This window comes from Salmo salar, chromosome ssa10, assembly GCF_905237065.1.
Source record: "Salmo salar chromosome ssa10, Ssal_v3.1, whole genome shotgun sequence".
Taxonomy (NCBI): Eukaryota; Metazoa; Chordata; class Actinopteri; order Salmoniformes; family Salmonidae; genus Salmo; species Salmo salar.
In genome coordinates this window covers 27,069,577-27,089,803 of record NC_059451.1, presented here as the reverse complement: position 1 = coordinate 27,089,803, position 20,227 = coordinate 27,069,577, and the positions used below count along the sequence as shown (strand labels likewise).

Genomic DNA, 20,227 nt, shown 5'->3' with positions numbered 1-20,227 from the left:
ACCCTGGTTTGTCACTTTCACTTTAATAATTTAATGAACATTTATCAATCCAATACAATCATAGTTGTGCTTTGTTTCCCAACATCACTTCATGCATAGTTGTTTATTTTTTTTCTCCATAAACCCACTAGCTACTCATGTCAAGAATGCCCCTTGTGGAAGAGTCAGGACATTATAAGACTTAAAGACTACAGTATTTTTGAGTTTCTAGAGCAATGAAATACATGTTTACACCCTGTGGACTCATCTCCTGTTGGGATATGACCAGACCTCTGGTGAAGAGAGCAGACAAGCACCAGTAATCTATGTATGCCCCTTGGTCTTGAACTGCACCAGGCTGCAGCTGTTTGAAGAGATCTACACTACAGCAGTGCTTAGCATACAGCTGAAGGCTGCAAACCCACATTCAGGGTGGGATCTGAGAAAAACACCCCAGCCACTTCAATGAAGTGTTGACTTGAAGTGGTGTCATTAAGGAATGGGTGTAAAGAGTGGAGGGCTAGTGCAGTGGTCTCTGGGGAACTAGGTCTGTCCCTGTGTTTTTAGAGAGGTGTGAGGGTCTCTGTGCCTATATGGTAGCGCTGTGGAGTGAGGTGTGAGGGTCTTTGACCCCACTAACAGTAACTCCTCTCATTTCTCCTTTCACTGCCGTATAGACCTTCTGGGCATGAGGAGAAACACTACTACTGCACTGTAAGGTCAGCAGGGCCTAATGCAATTACACCACAACAGGTCAGGCGATCATGACCTTTGAACCAGTGACTGTGATATCCTGGCAGAGAGACTCCATACAAACAGGTCTGTGTGTCAGACAGTTGACAGCAGTCGCTTCAGAATACAATCTAATGTAGGGTATAAGTTTTGGCTTTCATCAGGGGTTCCCTCAAGCAAGGCAGAAATCTAACAAAACAATCCCAGAAGTGATCTACTTAATAGTAAAAAAAATAATACTGAATTACTGTCAGTGTTGATACTGTAGAGTAATGTTTTTCCCCCCACTAGCTTTTTCCACATTTACATAATGAGCTTCCAGATGTTTTTTTTTTTGCATATCAAAACAAAGCAAAGCAAAGCAAACAGGCAGGCTGAGGAAAGCTGGGAAGCAGACGGTGGCAGGCAGGCAGCTTCAGCCGGTTCCAGCACTTATCACAGGCCAGACAGCATTAGGCCACAATGTACTACAGGCTACAGGCAGTTTCATTCACAGTAATCAGCCATGGCTTATGTAACTCTACCTGTACTTATCTCTTCCCAGCACACATGAACACAGAGAATGGCTGGTTTATTAATAACCACAACCAAGGAAGACAGTGGCAAGGAGCTGCCAGTGCCCTGACAAAGCTTTCTGCGCGCCCACTGCACCAGGACACTACCACGGTGCTCCCTAACACTTCGCCCGGCAAACATTCCTCTGGGAAATCTGGAGAGATCTGATCATCTGGCCAGGCGGCTGATGAAAGCCTTTTCTCTCTGCTCCAAATCTAAGCGCTTTGCTACCGTTTGTCATTCCGCTCTTTTAAGTGGCTGTACCAACTGTATGGAATGTTTGTTAAACTTACACATTAAACACATTAGGAAAAAAACCTCTCCCTGCCTCCTAATCAGAGAGAGAGAAAGATGGAGAGAAAGACCTGTTCATGTTTTATGTAACTTAGTTTGTGGGGATAGATACAGATGGTCTTTGAAAAGGCAGTGGGAAAGAAGCCTTTGAAGAGCTTAGGTGCTCTCTGCTCCGTTCAGTAAAAGCAGAGTTAAAGCCATCTGTCTGCTTCTATGTGTGACCGCAGGCCAAGGTAACTATGCAATACACTCCATGTTATGGGTTCTGGTGGGTTATAGAGACACCAGGAAAGAGATGAGTTGTACAAGGTCTTTTATCTGTAAATAAATCAGGTTTGCTCATACAGTACGTAGCCTTGATCTTCATCCACACATGGTGGGGATTTTACATGAGCCAGAATGTATTACAACATTCATCATCAACATCCACTGTAAAAGTGTAGATGTGTCTATGGAGAGCAAGCCACATACTGATTGATTAAGTAGAAATGTGATCAGGGTTTTAATATATGTAGTGTGTATGAATGTTTTGCATGCTCATTATTGTGAATATTAGTATACTGTGGTCTGTGAGACTAGGCGTAACTTAGAAAAGAAAGCTCTCCGGATCAATTGTATTGTCCTTATTGAGGAGATGTGTATTGACTGACTGCTGTGTGCCTGGGCCCTGCAGAGATGTTCAGAATATTTAACTACTGATCAAAGCCTCTCCGTATTATATTTCCTTCACATTGAGTTTCTGTTCGCATTGAACATCATGATCCGACAACTTTCCCCAAAGGTTAGAGAGAGTGATGCGATATAAAAATGCTTCTCTGGATATTTGTTACCCGATAGAGGGGAAATACACATATCCATTCTGCAGAGATCAATAGAAAGAGAGGAGAGAAAGATACTAATATTGACAAAACACTCTGGTTACATGATTGATGTGTTACGCAATGACTGCCAGGCCTGCATCAGCGTGGATGAGCGACTGGCCTACCGCGTGATGTTCTGATTGGTTAAAAAGGTCATTGGGGTTATTTCTTGATGGACAGCAGAATCTTCATGATCAGGACAGTGGCAAGAAATGTGGGTTTAGGCTTTGTAATAACATAATTCCCCAGTCCCAACTCATTGTCAAGTCAATGTGAGTTCAGTCCACCATCCTTGGACTATTTGTAACAGAACATTGTCTTCTCTGACTCTGTGAACTATGCAAACTGTGACTCAAAGTTCTTTCTGACGATACTGAGCAGGAGACTGGCTGCAATATGCATCACGTTGATGGTCTGTGAAAATGAACTAAATCTCCTAATTAGTGGGTTTGAGCACATTTGTCCAAACCAAACTGATTCCTAGATTGGCCTTTGGAGCTTGTGTGCTCACTCTGAGCCACAGTAATGTCTGAAACTGAACAGATGGAGGGGAATTCTGATTTGGAATATCAAATTATGTTGATGATATTGGCGTGTGTGTGTGTGTGTGTGTGTGTGTGTGTGTGTGTGTGTGTGTGTGTGTGTGTGTGTGTGTGTGTAATGATGTTGAAATCAATGCATGATTAAACTGTCCTATACATATGAATGGTTAACCACTAAAAAGTAAAGGACAAAGGCAAAGCTTTTAAACTAATCTCTCTCTCCCTCTTCCCCTCTCTCACCCCACAGTTACACTTGTGTGAGTCGCAAGAGAGTTTTAATTTACGGTCCATTTCTCTTTATGGCAGTATGTGTGATGTGCCAGCTCTGAGCTCTCGGGCTCCTCTAAAACCCTCCTTGTTTCTTAATCACCAGCAACTAAAATTTAATTAGAAATTCCTTCAGCAGATCCCCCTGCCTCAGGGGAGGCCTCTCTGGGCTGGGTAGGGCCTGTATGTGCTGGTGGGCCAGGCACTGTGTGCGTGTGAGTGAGAGGGAGAAAGAGAGAGAAGGAGAAAGAGAACGTGTGTGCGTGCATCTGAGGCAGAAGATTTGCCTGTCTCTCTCTCTGTGGAGTGGTTCTGGCACTGTGAGACATGTAAGGTTATGATCCTGCCTACTGTTCCCTTCAACAGTGTGGTTGGGATACAATGGAGAAGAAGAGACTGTTGGCACACCAGCAGGATGAGCATTGGGCTTGTGGAGAACATGCTTGGGAAACTGTTCCGTCTCTTAAGACAAACTGTGTGCAAGCGTGGTAATACCATGAATTATTTAGACATTTTCTTTTTTTAAATACTGCTCCACAGAATGCGTCAGACATTCCATTCCATTTAGGCTATTCAGAGGTTGATTTATTTATGACAGTGGTATGAGACAAGGTTAATGGGAATATCTAGCTGGCTAGTACTGTTGTTATATGAACAGATGTGTTTTCCACTGCCTTTACTTTTTGTGCTGTTGTTTGTGATCCCGAGGGCTGTGTGGAACAGGTCTTGTGGAAGCATAGCTGCAAATAAACAGACCTGCTCTAAATTTGATCCTGTTCTGTTGTGTGGAGGGCCCCAGTGTCAGGGCTGATTTATTCTGCTTAGGCAAATGAGTGTGGCTTACAATGTGTTGTACTCATTCTGCTTCATCAGTACACATAACACTGGAGCCTGCCGCAGGCAGACAAAACCTCTGAAATGGATCTAAGAGCTGTGCAATGGAAGTCATGCTGCATGTTTTGGCATCATGGTTTAATCTCTTTGTGTGCCTGTGCTCGGGTTGTGAGTAGGGTGTATATGACTCAGATGAACATACGTTTATGTATATATGTTTGTGTGCATATTTGTGTGTGTTATCATGTTTAGGCAAATGCATGTGTGCTGGGCTGATTACAGTGTGTGTGTGTGTGTGTGTGTGTGTGTGTGTGTGTGTGTGTGTGTGTGTGTGTAAGTTTGTAAGTATATATATGAAAAGGCTCCCCATGGATACCTGTGACCTGGTCCACCAGGATGCGGGAGGTGATGATGCGTCCGTACTGGGAGAAGAGCTGCTCCAGGTCCTTCTGGGTCATGGTCTTTGGCAGACCACTCACATACAGGTTAGCGTCTCGGATGGAGGCTGAGCTGGGACGTGCATATGACACCTTAGGAGATAGGTAAGAGATAAAAATTACTGTAGCATCAATGAGAACATTTTGAGCTTAGAGCATTGGTTTGTATTTTTTCCAGGGCATTGGCAGAGATGTCGGTGCAAGTTGTTTTTAATGACCTGAATCACAGAGCTTCACCTTACTGAGCTTGTTTTAATTAGCACATAACTTGCGTTACAGCAGATTCCATCTAAAAGCCATTTACACATTAGCCTTGCAGACCCCATGCAGAAGAGTTGTGAGGAAGTTAGATAGGCACCAATTTATCTTCCCTTTCATTTGTTGTATAACATTCATATTTGTGTACTGTAGCAAAAGGCTCACACATGAACCCTCATCCCCATCGAACCCTCATCCCAATCGAACCCTGATCCCCATCGAACCCTCATCAACCCTCATCATTAATATGGAAGTATTGGACAAATATATATTGCTCTTGTTAATTCTTACATAAAAACAAATGCACTCACACATACAGTAGATGGGAGAGAAGGTGTATGTACAGCCTGTGGATGAGGGTGGGAGAGAGAGAAATAGACGAAAAGAGGTAGTTTGGAAATCCTATTTTGGTGAGGGGGGTTGTATGGGGATGGATTGTACTGACTATAACTATGCAACCTGAATGAGGTGGGTGCCTTCTCTCACAGACCCCTCCACAGTTCTGTAACACCCTCTCTTCAGTGTGCCACACTCACCAGCACCTTGGACAGCGCCTCTCTCTCACACACTCGGAGTCCCTCACACTCCCACTCTCACACAGACTGTCGATGCTTGGCTGTCATCTCTCCTGTTAGCCTGGGTCACAGCTCTCATTCTGTCAGAGCACACACTCACCTCCCTCAGTCTAATTTAGATGCTACCATTTCCTTAACTCTTATTTTAAAATGTCATATAAACTGTAGTATTACACTATATTGGAAGCTACTATCTGAAGGCTGTTCTGTTTGTCATTGACAGGGTGTTCTTCGTGATCTATAACTGGCAAATTAGACCTTGATGATGCAGTCGTGCCATGTTCGCTCTCTCCTGAAACAGTTCCTGTCCTTTGTTGAATGCTGTTCTAATTTCTAGATTGCGACCTGGTTTTACTATTTCAAAATGTGAGTTTAATCCTGTTACCATTGCTGACTGCAGATCCTTTTCCATCCAGGGTATTCATTCAAAGACATAAGCCATTAAACACTGGCTCCCGAGTGGCTCAGCGGTCTAAGGCACTGCATCTCAGTGCTAGAGGCGTCACTACAGACCATGGTTCGATTCCAGGTGGGTTTGATTGGGAGTTCCATAGGGAGTGATTGGGAGTACCGTAGGGCAGCATACAATTGGCCCAGCGTTGGCCGGGGTAGGCCATAATTTTCTATGGGTGGCCATCCTTTCCACCTGGCTACCCCTACCCTGATCAACAGCCCTCCACCCCCCACAGCAACTCGCCCAAGCCTCCCCCATTTCTCCTTCACCCAAATCCAGATAGCTGATGTTCTGAAAGTGCTGCACAATCTGGACCCTCTCTTTCTAAAATGATCTGCCGAAATTGTTGCAACCCCTATTACTAGCCTGTTCAACCTGTCTTTCGTATCGTCTGAGATTCCCATATATTGGAAAGCTGCCGCGGTCATCCCCCTCTTCAAAGGGGGAGACACTCTAGACCCAAACTGCTACAGACCTATATCCATCCTACCCTGCCTTTCTAAGGTCTTCGAAAGCCAAGTTAACAAACAGATTACAGACCATTTCGAATCCCACCGTACCTTCTCCGCTATGCAATCTGGTTTCAGAGCAGGTCATGGGGGCACCTCAGCCACGCTCAAGGTCCTAAACGATATCATAACCGCCATCGATAAGAGACATTACTGTGCAGCCGTATTCATAGACCTGGCCAAGGCTTTCGACTCTGTCAATCACCACATTCTCATCGGCAGACTCAACAGCCTTGGTTTCTCAAATGATTGTCTCGCCTGGTTCACCAACTACTTCTCTGATAGAGTTCAGTGTGTCAAATCGGAGGGCCTGTTGTCCGGACCTCTGGCAGTCTCTATGGGGGTGCCACAGGGTTCAATTCTCGGGCCGACTCTCTTCTCTGTATACATCAATGATGTCGCTCTTGCTGCTGGTGATTCTCTGATCCACCTCTACGCAGACGACACCATTCTGTATACCTCTGGCTCGTCTTTGGACACTGTGTTAACTAACCTCCAGACGAGCTTCAATGCCATACAACACTCCTTCTGTGGCCTACAACTGCTCTTAAATGCAAGTAAAACTAAATGCATGCTCTTCAACCGATCGCTGCCCGCACCTGCCCGCCCGTCCAGCATCACTACTCTGGACGGCTCTGACTTAGAATATGTGGACAACTACAAATACCTAGGTGTCTGGTTAGACTGTAAACTCTCCTTCCAGACTCACATTAAGCATCTCCAATCCAAAATTAAATCTAGAATCGGCTTCCTATTTCGCAACAAAGCATCCTTCACTCATGCTGCCAAACATACCCTTGTAAAACTGACCATCCTACCGATCTTCGACTTCGGCGATGTCATTTACAAAATAACACTCTACTCAACAAATTGGATGCAGTCTATCACAATGCCATCCGTTTTGTCACCAAGTCTCTGCTAGGTAAAGCCCCGCCTTATCTCAGCTCACTGGTCACCATAGCAGCACCCACCCGTATATCTCACTGGTCACCCCAAAAGACAGTTCTCTGCTGCCAATGACTGGAACGAACTGCAAAAATCACTGAAGCTGGAGATTCATATCTCCCTCACTAGCTTTAAGCACCAGCTGTCAGAGCAGCTCACAGATCACTGCACCTGTACATAGCCCATCTGTAATTAGCCCATCCAACTACCTCATCCCCATACTGTATTTATTTATTTATCTTGCTCCTTTGCACCCCAGTATCTCTACTTGCACATTCATCTTCTGCATATCTACCATTCCAGTGTTTAATTGCTATATTGTAATTACTTCGCCACCATGGCCTATTTATTGCCTTACCTCCCTTATCCTACCTCATTTGCACATGCTGTATATAGATTTTTCTACTGTATTATTGACTGTATGTTTGTTTATTCCATGTGTAACTCTGTGTTGTTGTATGTGTCGAACTGCTTTGCTTTATCTTGGCCAGATCGCAGTTGCAAATGAGAACTTGTTCTCAACTAGCCTACCTGGTTAAAAAAAGGTTAAATAAAAAAATTGTAAATAAGAATTTGTTCTTAACTGACTTGCCTGGTTAAAAAATGTACTTGTACAAATAAAAACATATTGGCATATCACAAATTATCCTGTTGAACTCTGAAGGCAAAAGCATTGGCAGTTAGCTTCCCCTGTGGCCCTTCTTCTCTTTCAAACAAACTTTCCTTCTTTCCCCTTTGGTTCTATCACTTTCTCTCCTTCTCTCCCTGTCAGCCTGCCCCATATGTCTTATCCATCAACACCTCCAATGGCTGTAACGTGTGTGTGTGTGTGTGTGTGTGTGTGTGTGTGTGTGTGTGTGTGTGTGTGTGTGTGTGTGTGTGTGTGTGTGTGTGTGTGTGAAGAGAGACTGTGTAGCCCTGCTCTTCTCACCTCCAGCGGGCTCCTTCCTCTCACACCTCCACAGGGTAGCAGCAGCAGAGTTGTGCTGAGAAACTCTGAGGTGTCATGGAGGAGGAAACCACACGCTTTAAAAGACAGAAACATACCCCAGAAAGACACCGCCTGTGTGTGTGAAACTCTGTGGCGAACCGAGCCGCTCCCTTTTGTTTACACCCTACAGTGTTGGAGCACTGAGGGTACTAGTGTTATGGGGGTACTAGAAGGGAAAAGTGTGTATGGAATAGGGAGTGATGTGTCTGTGAGTATTATGTGTACACACATACGGATGGATATTCCCATAGGCTTACTGTACATTACCATGATTGCCTACATATTAACTACAGTATTGTACTGCATAGAAAACACACGTTTCATCAGCTGAGGCTTGGTGTGAAACTGGAAAGTCATATCAAAGACACTAAGCTCTTCATGTCAAGTGTCTTCCTGAAAAGAGGGCTCTGAATGTTTTCTCTGCACATCGATGTATGAACTGTAGTTCAATGACACCACAAGCAGCTCTCTCTTCTCTCCCACCAGAGAGCCTCACACTGGGCTGCAAGACAGAGCTGTCTGCTGCTATTAGGAAGTCTGTCTTCATTTTCATGGCTGCTTAAGATAACCTCTGGTGCAGAAAGAAAGGCCTGTGGCACTGCATGGATATTTTAAGTAGATAATGACCTTGAACACACTTATTAGAAGTTGTAAAAGGGGCATTTTCTTCAGTGCTACTCAGAAAAGGCCTTATTGATGTGGGTAGCACAGTCTAAATAATGGGTTTCGCACAGTGGCAAGAATAAAAATAGCAAAATTTAAATCGAAAGGGAGAGACAGACAAAAGGGCTGGCCTAAACCTCTCATGCAGAGAGGGAATCTGCTGCTATCACTGAGAGCTAGGGTGAAGTCGAAGATGCTACTCCGTCTGACTGGATAAGATGGACAGACAGAGGAAGCTGAACGATGTGGAACGCAGTGTGTGTATTTGTAAGAGAGAGATAGGAGAGGACAGTGCGTGTGGGGGGAGAGGACATCGCTCACTGGTGTACTTGCTCTTTGGACTGTGTGCTCCAGGATGATAGACACGGAAGATCGCTCCCGTTTTATTACACACAAGCTGTGGGAGGAAGAGGCTGTGCAAGAGCTGAGGAAGCGAGGAGTGTGCGTGTAGCTCTGAATATGCTATGGGTTTTGACAGCGTCAATGAGAAACAGCAGTAGGCTCTTCTCTCTAGCCCAAGGGGACAGGCCATAGCACGCTGGTGATTCCTAAGTGGGCTGCTTCCTAAAGACAAGCCTGATGCGTGGGGACTTGGGAGGACTGGGGAGCGTCACTGCTACAGTAGCCTGGGTTGGGGGCCTGGGTGCTAGCTTGGCCCTCTGGTTTTCCATCAGCAGAGTTCATTAGTGAGGGAGAGTGGCAGCGGGAATCTACAGACATGGACCCAGTGACTCATCCTAACGCCTGTCAGCTACACTCAGTGGGTGAGACCTGCGCTAGAGTAACTGTGGGTCATACTGACTGTCACACACTGACACGCACAGACATACACAGAGAGCTCTGCCTGTCTCCCCACGCCCTTGCCTCTCAAGAGCCCACTTCAAAGCACTGTGCTGGATTGAAAACAGGCTGGGCTGTGTTGATCTGGTGTGGTTGTTTCCCTTTACAATATTGACCTGTCATGTTCAGGGCTGTCGAGGGATTGGGGATTGTGTATGGGCTTTTCCCATTCAGCTCGGCAGGGTAATCTGATCTGATTAGGAATACGTTACTGAAAGGGCTTGGATTATGGTAGCAGAGCAGATTACAGTATGGCTTAAAGCGAACAGCATAACAGAGCCATATGAGGGGATAGCGATCGTAATCCTGCTCAACAAGTAAAGACAAACGACTATATAAAATGGATATTGAGTATACTACTAATAAAACTATACTACTTATGAAATGATACTTTCTCCATTTTCCCTTCATCTTTATTTGACTTCCAACCTTTAATAACATGTAATATTAATTTGAGTCCTCTATTTAACTTTGGGCAGCATGTAATAAATGTTTTTTCCCTACTGTCTGAAAATCTTTCTAGTTTCACCTTTACATTTTGACATTTTAGAAATGAATTAGCATATCAGTTATACCTCACGGCTTTTAATGCTCTTTGATTCAGCTACTATTTCACTCTCTCTCTCTCTGCATGTATTTAAATGAGTATGAATCTGCTCTCTAGCTTATCAGAAGCCTCAGTCACTGCCCAACATTCCTAAAACCTACATGGGCACTGAAGCAGTGCGATCCTAATCACATGGCCGCTGGGTGAATTGATATTCAGGGTACAGAACAGTTTTTACCAATCTGACTTACCTTGATAGTTTTGGTTTGAAGTCTGAGTCCGTTTAATGTGTTAATGGCTTTCTCTGCATCCTTTGGGTCTATGTAGTTGACGAACCCATAGCCCAGACTCTGCCCTGTAAAACAGAGAGAGCATTTTTACAATACATAATTCTACCCAGTACATTCAGAATTGGTACAGATACATTCTAAGTCCAAGTAATGTCTTCACAACTGAAAGCGAAAAAAATGTCATTGTTTTTGAAAAACATCTGACATTGTCATTAATACCAGATTTGTTTTGATTCAACATTTTCCTGACATCTCTGGATATTTATTTCAGGCAGAGCCGGCTTTGTTGAGCTAGTTGACTTTCAACAAACGCCCAAAGCTATTGTGGCTGTGTGATAGTAAAATAAACAAACTTGCTACACAAGTGCCTGGCAAGTCCAAGTGGAGCAACGTACTTATAGCCATTAATGGAAACAGACAGCAGTAAGTCCACAGTGGAAAAGACAAAGTGAATCTCAAATGTAAAACAGCGCTGCTTTAGCACCAAGTAAATAGCATCCAAGGCAAGCTGCAGCTTTGGGCCAAAGGGAGCTAGCTGTATTTCTCACATCAAACACGATGCTTCTCCCTCACTTTCAGTGGATTACCCTGGATTATCATTTCCCCATTGATCATTAAAAACCTCCTGTCCTGGAGAGAATCTCTGTGGTTCACAGCTATTTTTACCCTTCATCTCGCTGACACTGATCTGACAGCACCCCTCGGAAAGTTTGGACACTAAAATAGAACTATGCCATTAACGCAAATATATCCGTGGGCCTGTGGATATGTATTCAATATCAAAGTGCCTTCGCAAAGACATCTCTTCTCATACTCCTCAATGTGGGTTGCCGATAATTAGCCAACTGCAGAGCGGCTCCCCCCTCTCTATCACCTTCCTCCTCCCCCTTCCACTGCTTCACAAGGAGAACTTGAGGCTCGACAAGCATAGCTTACAAAAGGTTAGCTGAAATGAAGTGTGCTTCCGAAGCGCACTCATGCAGAGCTGCCTGGATGTGCTGGGTTGCGATTAATGATACAGTTACATTGCACTTGGGCGGGCAGGCAGGTAGGCAGGCAGGCAGGAGCTGTGTGTGTGGAGAGAGTCTCCGGTGCTCATCCCTCCTCTGCATGCTCACCCTGGCCCTCAGCGCTCAGTTCTGAGAGGCCATCAGGGCCCCTACACTGTCATGTCCGCTGTGCCAAGCACCTCTCTAAAGTACATGTGTGCTTGTATATGTTTGTAGGCACATGTACCGTATACATACTATAAACGCATGTCCATGTGTGTGAATGGATTTCAAATGAACACAAGGACCGGTCTCTGATCCCTCACTCCCTCCAATTCTGGTGCAGTCTACACCAGTGTGTCTTTGGGAGTTGGCACCAGTCCCTGTGCCCACCTTGGCAAGGCTGGATGGGAGATCTGGGTGTGCCCCTCCTCCCACCCCCCTGGCACCACTCCCTAGGTGAGTGGAGAAATGGGGTGAGGCAGCTGCTTTCAGCACGAGGCAGCTCCATGAGGGGATTCCACCCACCAGTAACAGAGTAGCCCACAGCAGGGGTCCATGGGCTGGCTGCTTCCTGGAGACACAACGCCAACGCACAGAATCATACACTCATACTGCATGTAAAACATTTTGTTTTGTTGCAAACTATGGACCGCTGATGAGAATATACCACTAAAACCTACACAGTAAATAGAACGTGTTCACACACACACCCTGACAAGGTCAAAAAGTGGTAGTGCGCAGACTGTGGGCCAACACTGGCAGGCAAACTTGTCTTGGCCTTTCACAACAACAACTTGCTCTGCACGCACGCAGCCCAGCAGGTTCAACCCAGCACGATGCCTGACTGAAATAAATACACAGGCCTAGCACAGAACGGTTCAGAACAGCACAGCTCAGCACGGCGCAGCCCAGCACGCCTCAACGCTGTTCCACACAGCACAGCAAAGCTACTCCGCATTGTATTTAGACTTTCTTTTTTTCTACTGTGTCATTGACTTGTTTATTGTGTTATTGGCTTGTTTATTGTTTACTCCATGTGTAACTCTGTGTTGTTGTCTGTGTCACACTGCTTTGCTTTATCTTGTCCAGGTCGCAGTTGTAAATGAGAACTTGTTCTCAACTGGCCTACCTGGTTAAATAAAGGTAAAATAAATAAAAAATAAACTTTAAGAGCAGTACATAGCTGTACAGGATAGCGCAGGTGTTTTAGCACTAAAATGTTTTAGCTTTTTGTATAAAAGGCTTATTTTCTGGTTGTTTACTGTGTTATATATAGGAATCTAGATCCACGTGTCACTAGAAAGGCTGAGTGCCATTTTGAAGGATTGTACAAATGCCATTAAGGATAATTATAGACAAACATCTGGAAAAAAAGGCATCCCAGGAAGCTGAAAATGCCATGAAGATAGCATAATAAATACCCTCTAATGGAAGAGCAAACAGGAAATTATCTCTATGCCGTTTAATTTGTCTAATGGATACATTAACTTATACATTTTAATTGTCAATTAAAACCACAAACCAAAATGATGCATTGCAGTTTTAATTAGCTTTTAATGAGGATAGATCTTCATTTTCCATGACTTTCAGCTCCTAACAACAGCAATCCAATCCCATCCCCAAATCTGGAGGCGTTTGAACAACATGTACAAACTAAAAAGACAATGCTTAACATCAATTAAAAGGGATATTGTTCATAAATATACAGCTTAGTAATGTCAGCGGTGGGATCGTGCTGAGCTCCTTCATTAGGATGAGTTGAGCTAAAAGCACAGGGCCAATAGTTGTGTGTGACAGTGGATCCCCCCTCTTTGTGATCCAGAGTGGTGCGTTGGTTCGTAGCAGGCGTGCGTGGGGATAATTGAGCTCATTAGTTGTGACATTAACACAGCAGTGCCATAATGCTTCATAACAGCTGTCCCGTTTTAGCCCTAACCACTACTGATGAGAGAGCGGGCCGGGGTAATTGAGACCACCTCACCAGGTCTGCACCGCTCCCCGTACAGTCAAAAAATAAATACGAGGGGGAAATAGGCAGTGTACCAAATGTTTTTCCTTGGCAAATCACTGCTATTTCCAGTGAGTGGCTCCTCTCGGTGGTGCTACAGTATGACTAAGCCATTATTTGTTTCCTGAAGAGCAGCAGGTTGCGGAATGTGTGAGATGATAAAATGAGTGTGTTTCCAGCGGGTGTTCTGCCTCTCCCGATGTGGTGACTTGCACAGAGAACCACAGACACACACACACCATGTGGAAAGAGAGTTGCCCGCTGGGGCCTCCTGTGTCATTGCTTCCATACACTTATGGTCTTCCTTCCTTCCTTCCTTCCTTCCTTCCTATTGTTTTGTATTGTTAGATATTACTGCACTGTTGGAGCTACGAATATAAGCATTTCGCTACACCCGTGATAACATCTGGAAAATATGTGTACTCTACCAATAAAATTGGATTTATTACCTTCAAGTACACTGTAGATAGTTACAGTACCTCCATTCCATTTATTAACATGCATGTCTATACACAAGATATGATCTGTAACCTAGCAGTAAACAATATCCTTCTGTGATTGGGCCCTTCATAAAAATAAGAATTGCCTTAATATTTCACAATGGTTAAGACAACATTGCGATGCTCTGTATTAATGACTGACAAACTGTTCTCTCTAAGCCTCCATGTTCGGTCTGTGTCTCGGAGTCCCCACTCCATCCTGTCAGTGAAAATGGCTTCAATCTGTCATATAAGATGCCATGGGATGAGAGAGAAGAGGGGGAAAGTGCACTGTGCACAAGATGACAGTACTATGAACAGCTGACGGTAACATACCTTGATAGCACCAGGTTCCTGAGGTAGAAACAGGCATATTGGTTTGGTCAGTCTTAAATTTAGCCACATTTAAGATTTGGAGGAAGAAAGAAAACATTTCAGTTTGTCAAAACAGATGTGTATCATCGTGTTGGTTCCCTGACATTTTACCCTTGCTGCAACAGCAACTTGGGTACTATTTTTGACGGACCAGCACTCTCCAAAATATTTGCGGGAGTAGTCACCAACTTAAATTCCGACAAATACACATATACACATTTCTAGAAGTTCCCAGTTCAGTATTATGTTGTTAAAGTTCAAGAAGTTAGGTTTTGTTTGCTAATCTCCTAAAGAAAGTAGAATTACCTAATGTGCAGTTTTATGATATGATTGAATATACATTTATAATTCACACTTTAAATCTACATAAACCACTTAGCTGCGGTAAGTGCTTCTAGTACGAAAAAAAGGACAGAGGCTCAGTTCATTCTAACTGGCTGTTAATAGCAAAAGTAATTTGATTACAGCAAACATGGACTCAGAGCTATTAAGCGCATTTTGTATGCCACTATTTACCATATGCATTTTTGGCCATATTTCATTTTTATACATACAGCAATGGCATAACACTGAACAATTGACAAACATTAGGTCATAATATAAGCATTTGACTATAATGGCATTCAAACACTAATAAAGCCTTACTGTAGCTATGTGCTTACATTAGTGTGACTAAATTGCTGACCAAATAAACATTCCACACATACACTGCCTCCGCTCAGATGTCTGTTCTCTGGGGTTGCCAAGGTAGCAGCAACTGTAATATGCAGGAGTCTCCCACCCACCCCCAGTCCCTCCTCCCAATCGGTGGCTGTTGCCTGAGGCGAGTTGGCTGGAAGCTCAAAATGTGTAGGATGTCTGGGAGGATAGCAGAGTAGCAGGAGAGAGGACCCCTGTGAATCTGGGACGCCCCAGCTCCGTGACGTCAGGCCTGGATATGACAACAGTGACAGCAGCTAGAGCCGGAGCAGTGCGATGGTCCTCCAGATCTGGGGACTGGCTGACTGGCCCACTCTCCCTCTCCCATGTATGGGCCACTCAAGCAGCACAGGGAGTGGGGGGAGAAGAAAGGAGACAGCCCGGGTGTGTTTATGCCTGGGATTCTAAAAATGTATTGCAAACACACATTTAAGTTTCTGAGTTCCAGGCATCTGCACTCATGGGCCTGGCTGGTCTGTAATACCTGGCGTAAGGGAAGATGTCAGATGTGTGTAAATCTCGTCCCATACCAGCTATATTAATGCCTTCTTTTACCTTCTATCATTTCTGTCTTACAGTATATTAATGTATTCTGGATTTAACAAATGATAGCGATTTGAAATGAAGTCAATTGGTATTTGCTAGCATGTCTAAGGTGATGCAGAGTTTGTTTTCCATCTTTCACTTTGGTCCAATTTAAGAGCTACCAGCCTCATTGTCATACTAAGTACTTTATATCATACTGTTTTATCATCAGCGTTCTACGGAGGAAGCTATTTTATGCACGCTTGCATCATATTAATTGTTATATGAACCAGTGAGATTCATGTGAACCGGAGGAGGGTGAATACACACTGTGTTCCACTTTGCAAAGCACTGACATTCATTCCTGATGCTCATCACTATGGAACGTTTGATTGCGCAAGAGCTTAGTAAACAAACAGTTCCAGCAACAAACCAACAATACAAACCATGTATTGGAAGTAAATAAAACAGCATTGGCTTTGACTGTGAACTCCTTTGAACGTACAGGAAACTGCCAAACAACAAAACACCAAATGATGGAACCCCATGAGCTTAGAAAAACTTCAATCCACCTTGGCATAGATTCTACAAGTGTCTGGAACTCTACTGGAGGAATGCGTCATTCTTCCAGGAGAAATTCCATCATCTGGTGTTAGTTGATGCTGGTGGAAAACACTGTCTCAGGCTCTGCTCCAGAAACTCCCATAAGTGTTCAATTGGGTTGAGATCTGGTGACTGAGACGGCCATGGCATATGGTTTACATCGTTTTCATGCTCATCAAACAATTCAATGACCACGGGGGCTGCAGGTAGCCTATCAGTTGGATCAGTAACCAAACGGTCGCTGGTTCAAATTCCCAAGCCAACTAGGTGAAAAATCTGTATTTGTCCTTGAGCAAGGAACTTAACCCTACTTGCTCCTGTTAGTTGCTCTGGATAAGAGCGTCTGCTAAATAACTAAACTGTAACCACTCGTGCCCTGTGGATGGGGGCATGGTCATCCAATGGAAGAGACATACATAAAGGTACAGACACGCACACATACATTGTTGTATGGTGGTATTATACATTTTGTAATGTAGTGGTGTAATAATGTTGTATGATGTACTGTTTTATATTTTGTTTTATGTGTAATGTAAGTGCCTTAATGTGTTTGGACCCCAGTAAAAGAGCAAGGCAGCAGCTAATGGGGATTCCTAATAAATACGAATGGGGGTATAGCCATGGTAGCCAAAATAATGGTTTGCCCAGCATTTCTATACATGACCCTAAGCATGTTAATTGCCTTATTAAGTCAGCAACCACACCTGTGTGGAAGCGCCTGCTTTAAATATACTTGTTATCCCTGATTTACTCAAGTGTTTCTATTATTTTCGCAGTTACCTGTATATTTTAGTATCAACAAAGAGATGAGAGTAAACTGAGTGAAAAAGTGAATTTTTCATCTCTTCCCTGTCAGACCAATAAGTTCGCTGTGTGTATCACAGAGAGGATTGGAGCGACTCGAACACGAGTTCACCACAGGTCTTCACACTCTCTCTGCTCTCAGATGTACAGTGAGGTGTTTCAGGGCCTACTACATCGTAGCAGACATCAAGTAGGATGAATATTTCATTCACATCTGCTTGTTTTTTTGTTGCATTGTCAGTATAATTTGCATCAGTTGTCCCAGTTGTTAAATTATGGGAAGGTGACTGCATTGATTGTACAGGGATCATTGTTGTCGTTGGTCAGTCCATACAGACTTTGATATACGCTGTAATTTAACCTATTGTGCCCGTGATACAGCCAGGCTCAAAATGGCACCACCCAAAAGTGACCAGAAATGGGCTTCTAAACTGGAAAACAATGGCCAGTACAATCATGATAGGAACAAATGGGTAACTAAAATGGAGAGGGGACACAGCAGACATTGGATAAAAACTGTGTCCACCCCTTGGGCTTCGAGTGATGGTCTCTTCAAGGGAAGAACATCTTTGAGGAAGATGGGTCTTGTATTACAGTGCGGTAATTATTTACTGTGTGGAGAACATGAACAGATGACTGTCTCAGTATGTAAAGTTGCTCTCTTATCAGGAACCAAATCCCAGGCACAATCAATTCCTGTTCCTGCATGAAATACAAATAACGACATGAGAGAAAATAAATGTATTTATTATGGATCCACATTTAGCTGCTGCCAAAGCAGCAGCTACTCTTCCTGGGGTCCAGCAAAATTACGGCAGTTTATACAATTTTAAAACATTACAATACATTCACAACACACTGTGTGCCCTCAGGCCCCTACTCCACCACTAGAACATATCTACATTACTAAATCTGTGTGTGTGTGTGTGTGTGTGTGTGTGTGTGTGTGTGTGTGTGTGTGTGTATATGCATGTGTCTGTGCCAATGTTTCTGTTGCTTCACAGTCCCCGCTGTTCCATAAGGTGTTTTTTTATCTGTCGTTTAAATCTAATTTTACTGCTTGTGTCAGTTACTTGATGTGGAATAGAGTTCCATGTAGTCATGACTCTATGTAGTATTGTGTGCCTCCCATAGTCTGTTCTGGACTTGGGACTGTGAAGAGACCTCTTGTGGCAGGTCTTGTGGGGTATGCATGGGTGTCCAAGCTGTGTGCCAGTAGTTTAAACAGACATCTCGGTGCATTCAACATGTCAATACCTCTCATAAATAAAAGTAGTGATGAAGTCACGACTGAACAGTAGTCAAGGTGCGACAAAAGTAGGGCCTGTAGGGCCTGCCTTGTTGATAGTGTTGCTAAGAAGGCAGAGCATCGCTTTATTATAGACAGACTTCTCCCCATCATAGCTACTACTGCATCAATATGTTTTGACCATGACAGTTTACAATCTGGTGTTACTCCAAGCAGTTTAGTCATCTCAACTTGCTCAATTTCTACATTATTTATTACAATATTTAGTTGAGGTTTAGGGTTTAGTGAGTGTTTTGTTCCAAATACAATGCTTTTAGTTTTAGAAATATTTAGGGATAACTTATTCCTTGCCACCCACTCTGAAACGAACTGCAGCTCTGTGTTGAGTGTTGCAGACATTTCAGTCGCTGTAGTAGCTGAAGTTTTTAATGTCGAGTCATCCGCATACATAGAAACTCTGGCTTTAGTCAAAGTCATGGCATGTTGTTAGTAAAAATTGAAAAAAGCAAGGGGCCTAAACATCTACCCTGGGGAATTCCTGATTCTAACTGGATTATATTTGAGAGGCTTCCATTAAAGAACACCCTCTGTGTTCTGTTAGACAAGTAACTCTTCATCCACATTATAGCAGGGGGTGTAAAGCCATAACACATACGTTTTTCCAGCAGCAGACTATGATCAATAATATCAAAGCTGCACTGAAGTCTAACAAGATAGCCCCCACAATATTTTATCATCTATTTCTCTCAGCCAATCATCAGTCATTTGTGTAAGTGCAGTGCTTGTTGAGTGTCATTCCCTATAAGCATGCTGAAATTCTGTTGTCAATTTGTTTACTGTAAAATAGCATTGTATCTGGTCAAACACAATTTTTTTGTCGGCTATTTGAGCCAGTAAAGGGGGCTTTACTATTCTTGGGTAGCGGAATGACTTCAGCTTCCCTGGTTATAAATACAAACACATTCATTTTCCTAAAGAAATGCAGCCAGTGCACAAAATTATCAAGAAAAATGGGCAACTGACAATGATCCAATTCCTGCCTTGGCGTCACCTGATCAGTCATTTCCATTCTCTGTATGCTGATGACCAGAATCACTAAAACTTTCCTAATGTATTCCATTAAAAGTTGTCATTCAATATGTTACCAGGTCCACAAGAATATCACTAGCTCTCCCCAAGGGTGTATGTTTATGTTATTAGAGGCAGACAGAGGCGGTGGTGCTTCAGCTCTGGCTGAAGATGTTTGCATTTTTACTGAGGATTAGGATTTTAATACCGTCTTTATAGAGATACACACAAGTCTGTTGGAGAACCTTCTGTTTTAGACAACACCTCAAACACCCTGTCCTTCACTCCCTTCCCACTGAAAAGTGGAACCTGCTGCCACACAATACAACTCACTTTGTGTCTCTCTTTAGTTTTGTCTTCAGCCTGAGAGAAAGTTGAGAGGGTGATGTGCCAGAGTCAGTGAGGGCATGTGTGGGCTCTAGCGATGTGCGTGTAAGTTTGCCTTAAATAAAAGATTAACCTGCAGGTCCCTGGTGTATTACATGCGCAGCAAGAAAGGCGTGGGGAGCAGGGTAAACAATCTGAGGTGGCACTTCACTGAGCTGGAGCGGGCCTGACAGACGAGCGCAGAGTGGCCGGGTGGGCTTGTACCTCACGCCGCTCTCGCTTCATCAAAGCTGACAGCACCCGGCCCAGAGAAAAGAGAAGCCTGTCTCTTACAACGCTCAGGCTTAGGTAGCTCTCATCACCTTGTCTCACGACATCCTCCTTCCCTTTGAACTGCAGTGTAAAGGAATTTCACATTCTGTACTTCAAAAATGTACATACAGTTAACTGAAAGGGCAGGTCCATATGCATTAATGTCCTGTATGTGGTGTTTGAGAATGTAGTGTTTTAAATGGTATTCTGGTCA

The 20,227-nt window shown here is 43.7% G+C and overlaps 1 protein-coding gene across 10 annotated transcripts in view; it reads right to left on the bottom strand.

The window, feature by feature from the left end:
- Window positions 1–20,227, bottom strand: part of elavl4 (ELAV like neuron-specific RNA binding protein 4) — a 72,126-nt gene that overhangs the window by 13,737 nt on the left and 38,162 nt on the right. For all 10 annotated transcript variants that reach the window (XM_014216626.2, XM_014216631.2, XM_014216627.2 and 7 more), the window contains 2 exons: window positions 10,534–10,637; window positions 4,440–4,593 (listed from right to left, as the gene is read on the bottom strand). In XM_014216626.2, coding sequence (XP_014072101.1) covers window positions 4,440–4,593; window positions 10,534–10,637 — 258 coding nt within the window. The remainder of the gene's footprint in view (window positions 1–4,439; window positions 4,594–10,533; window positions 10,638–20,227) is intronic.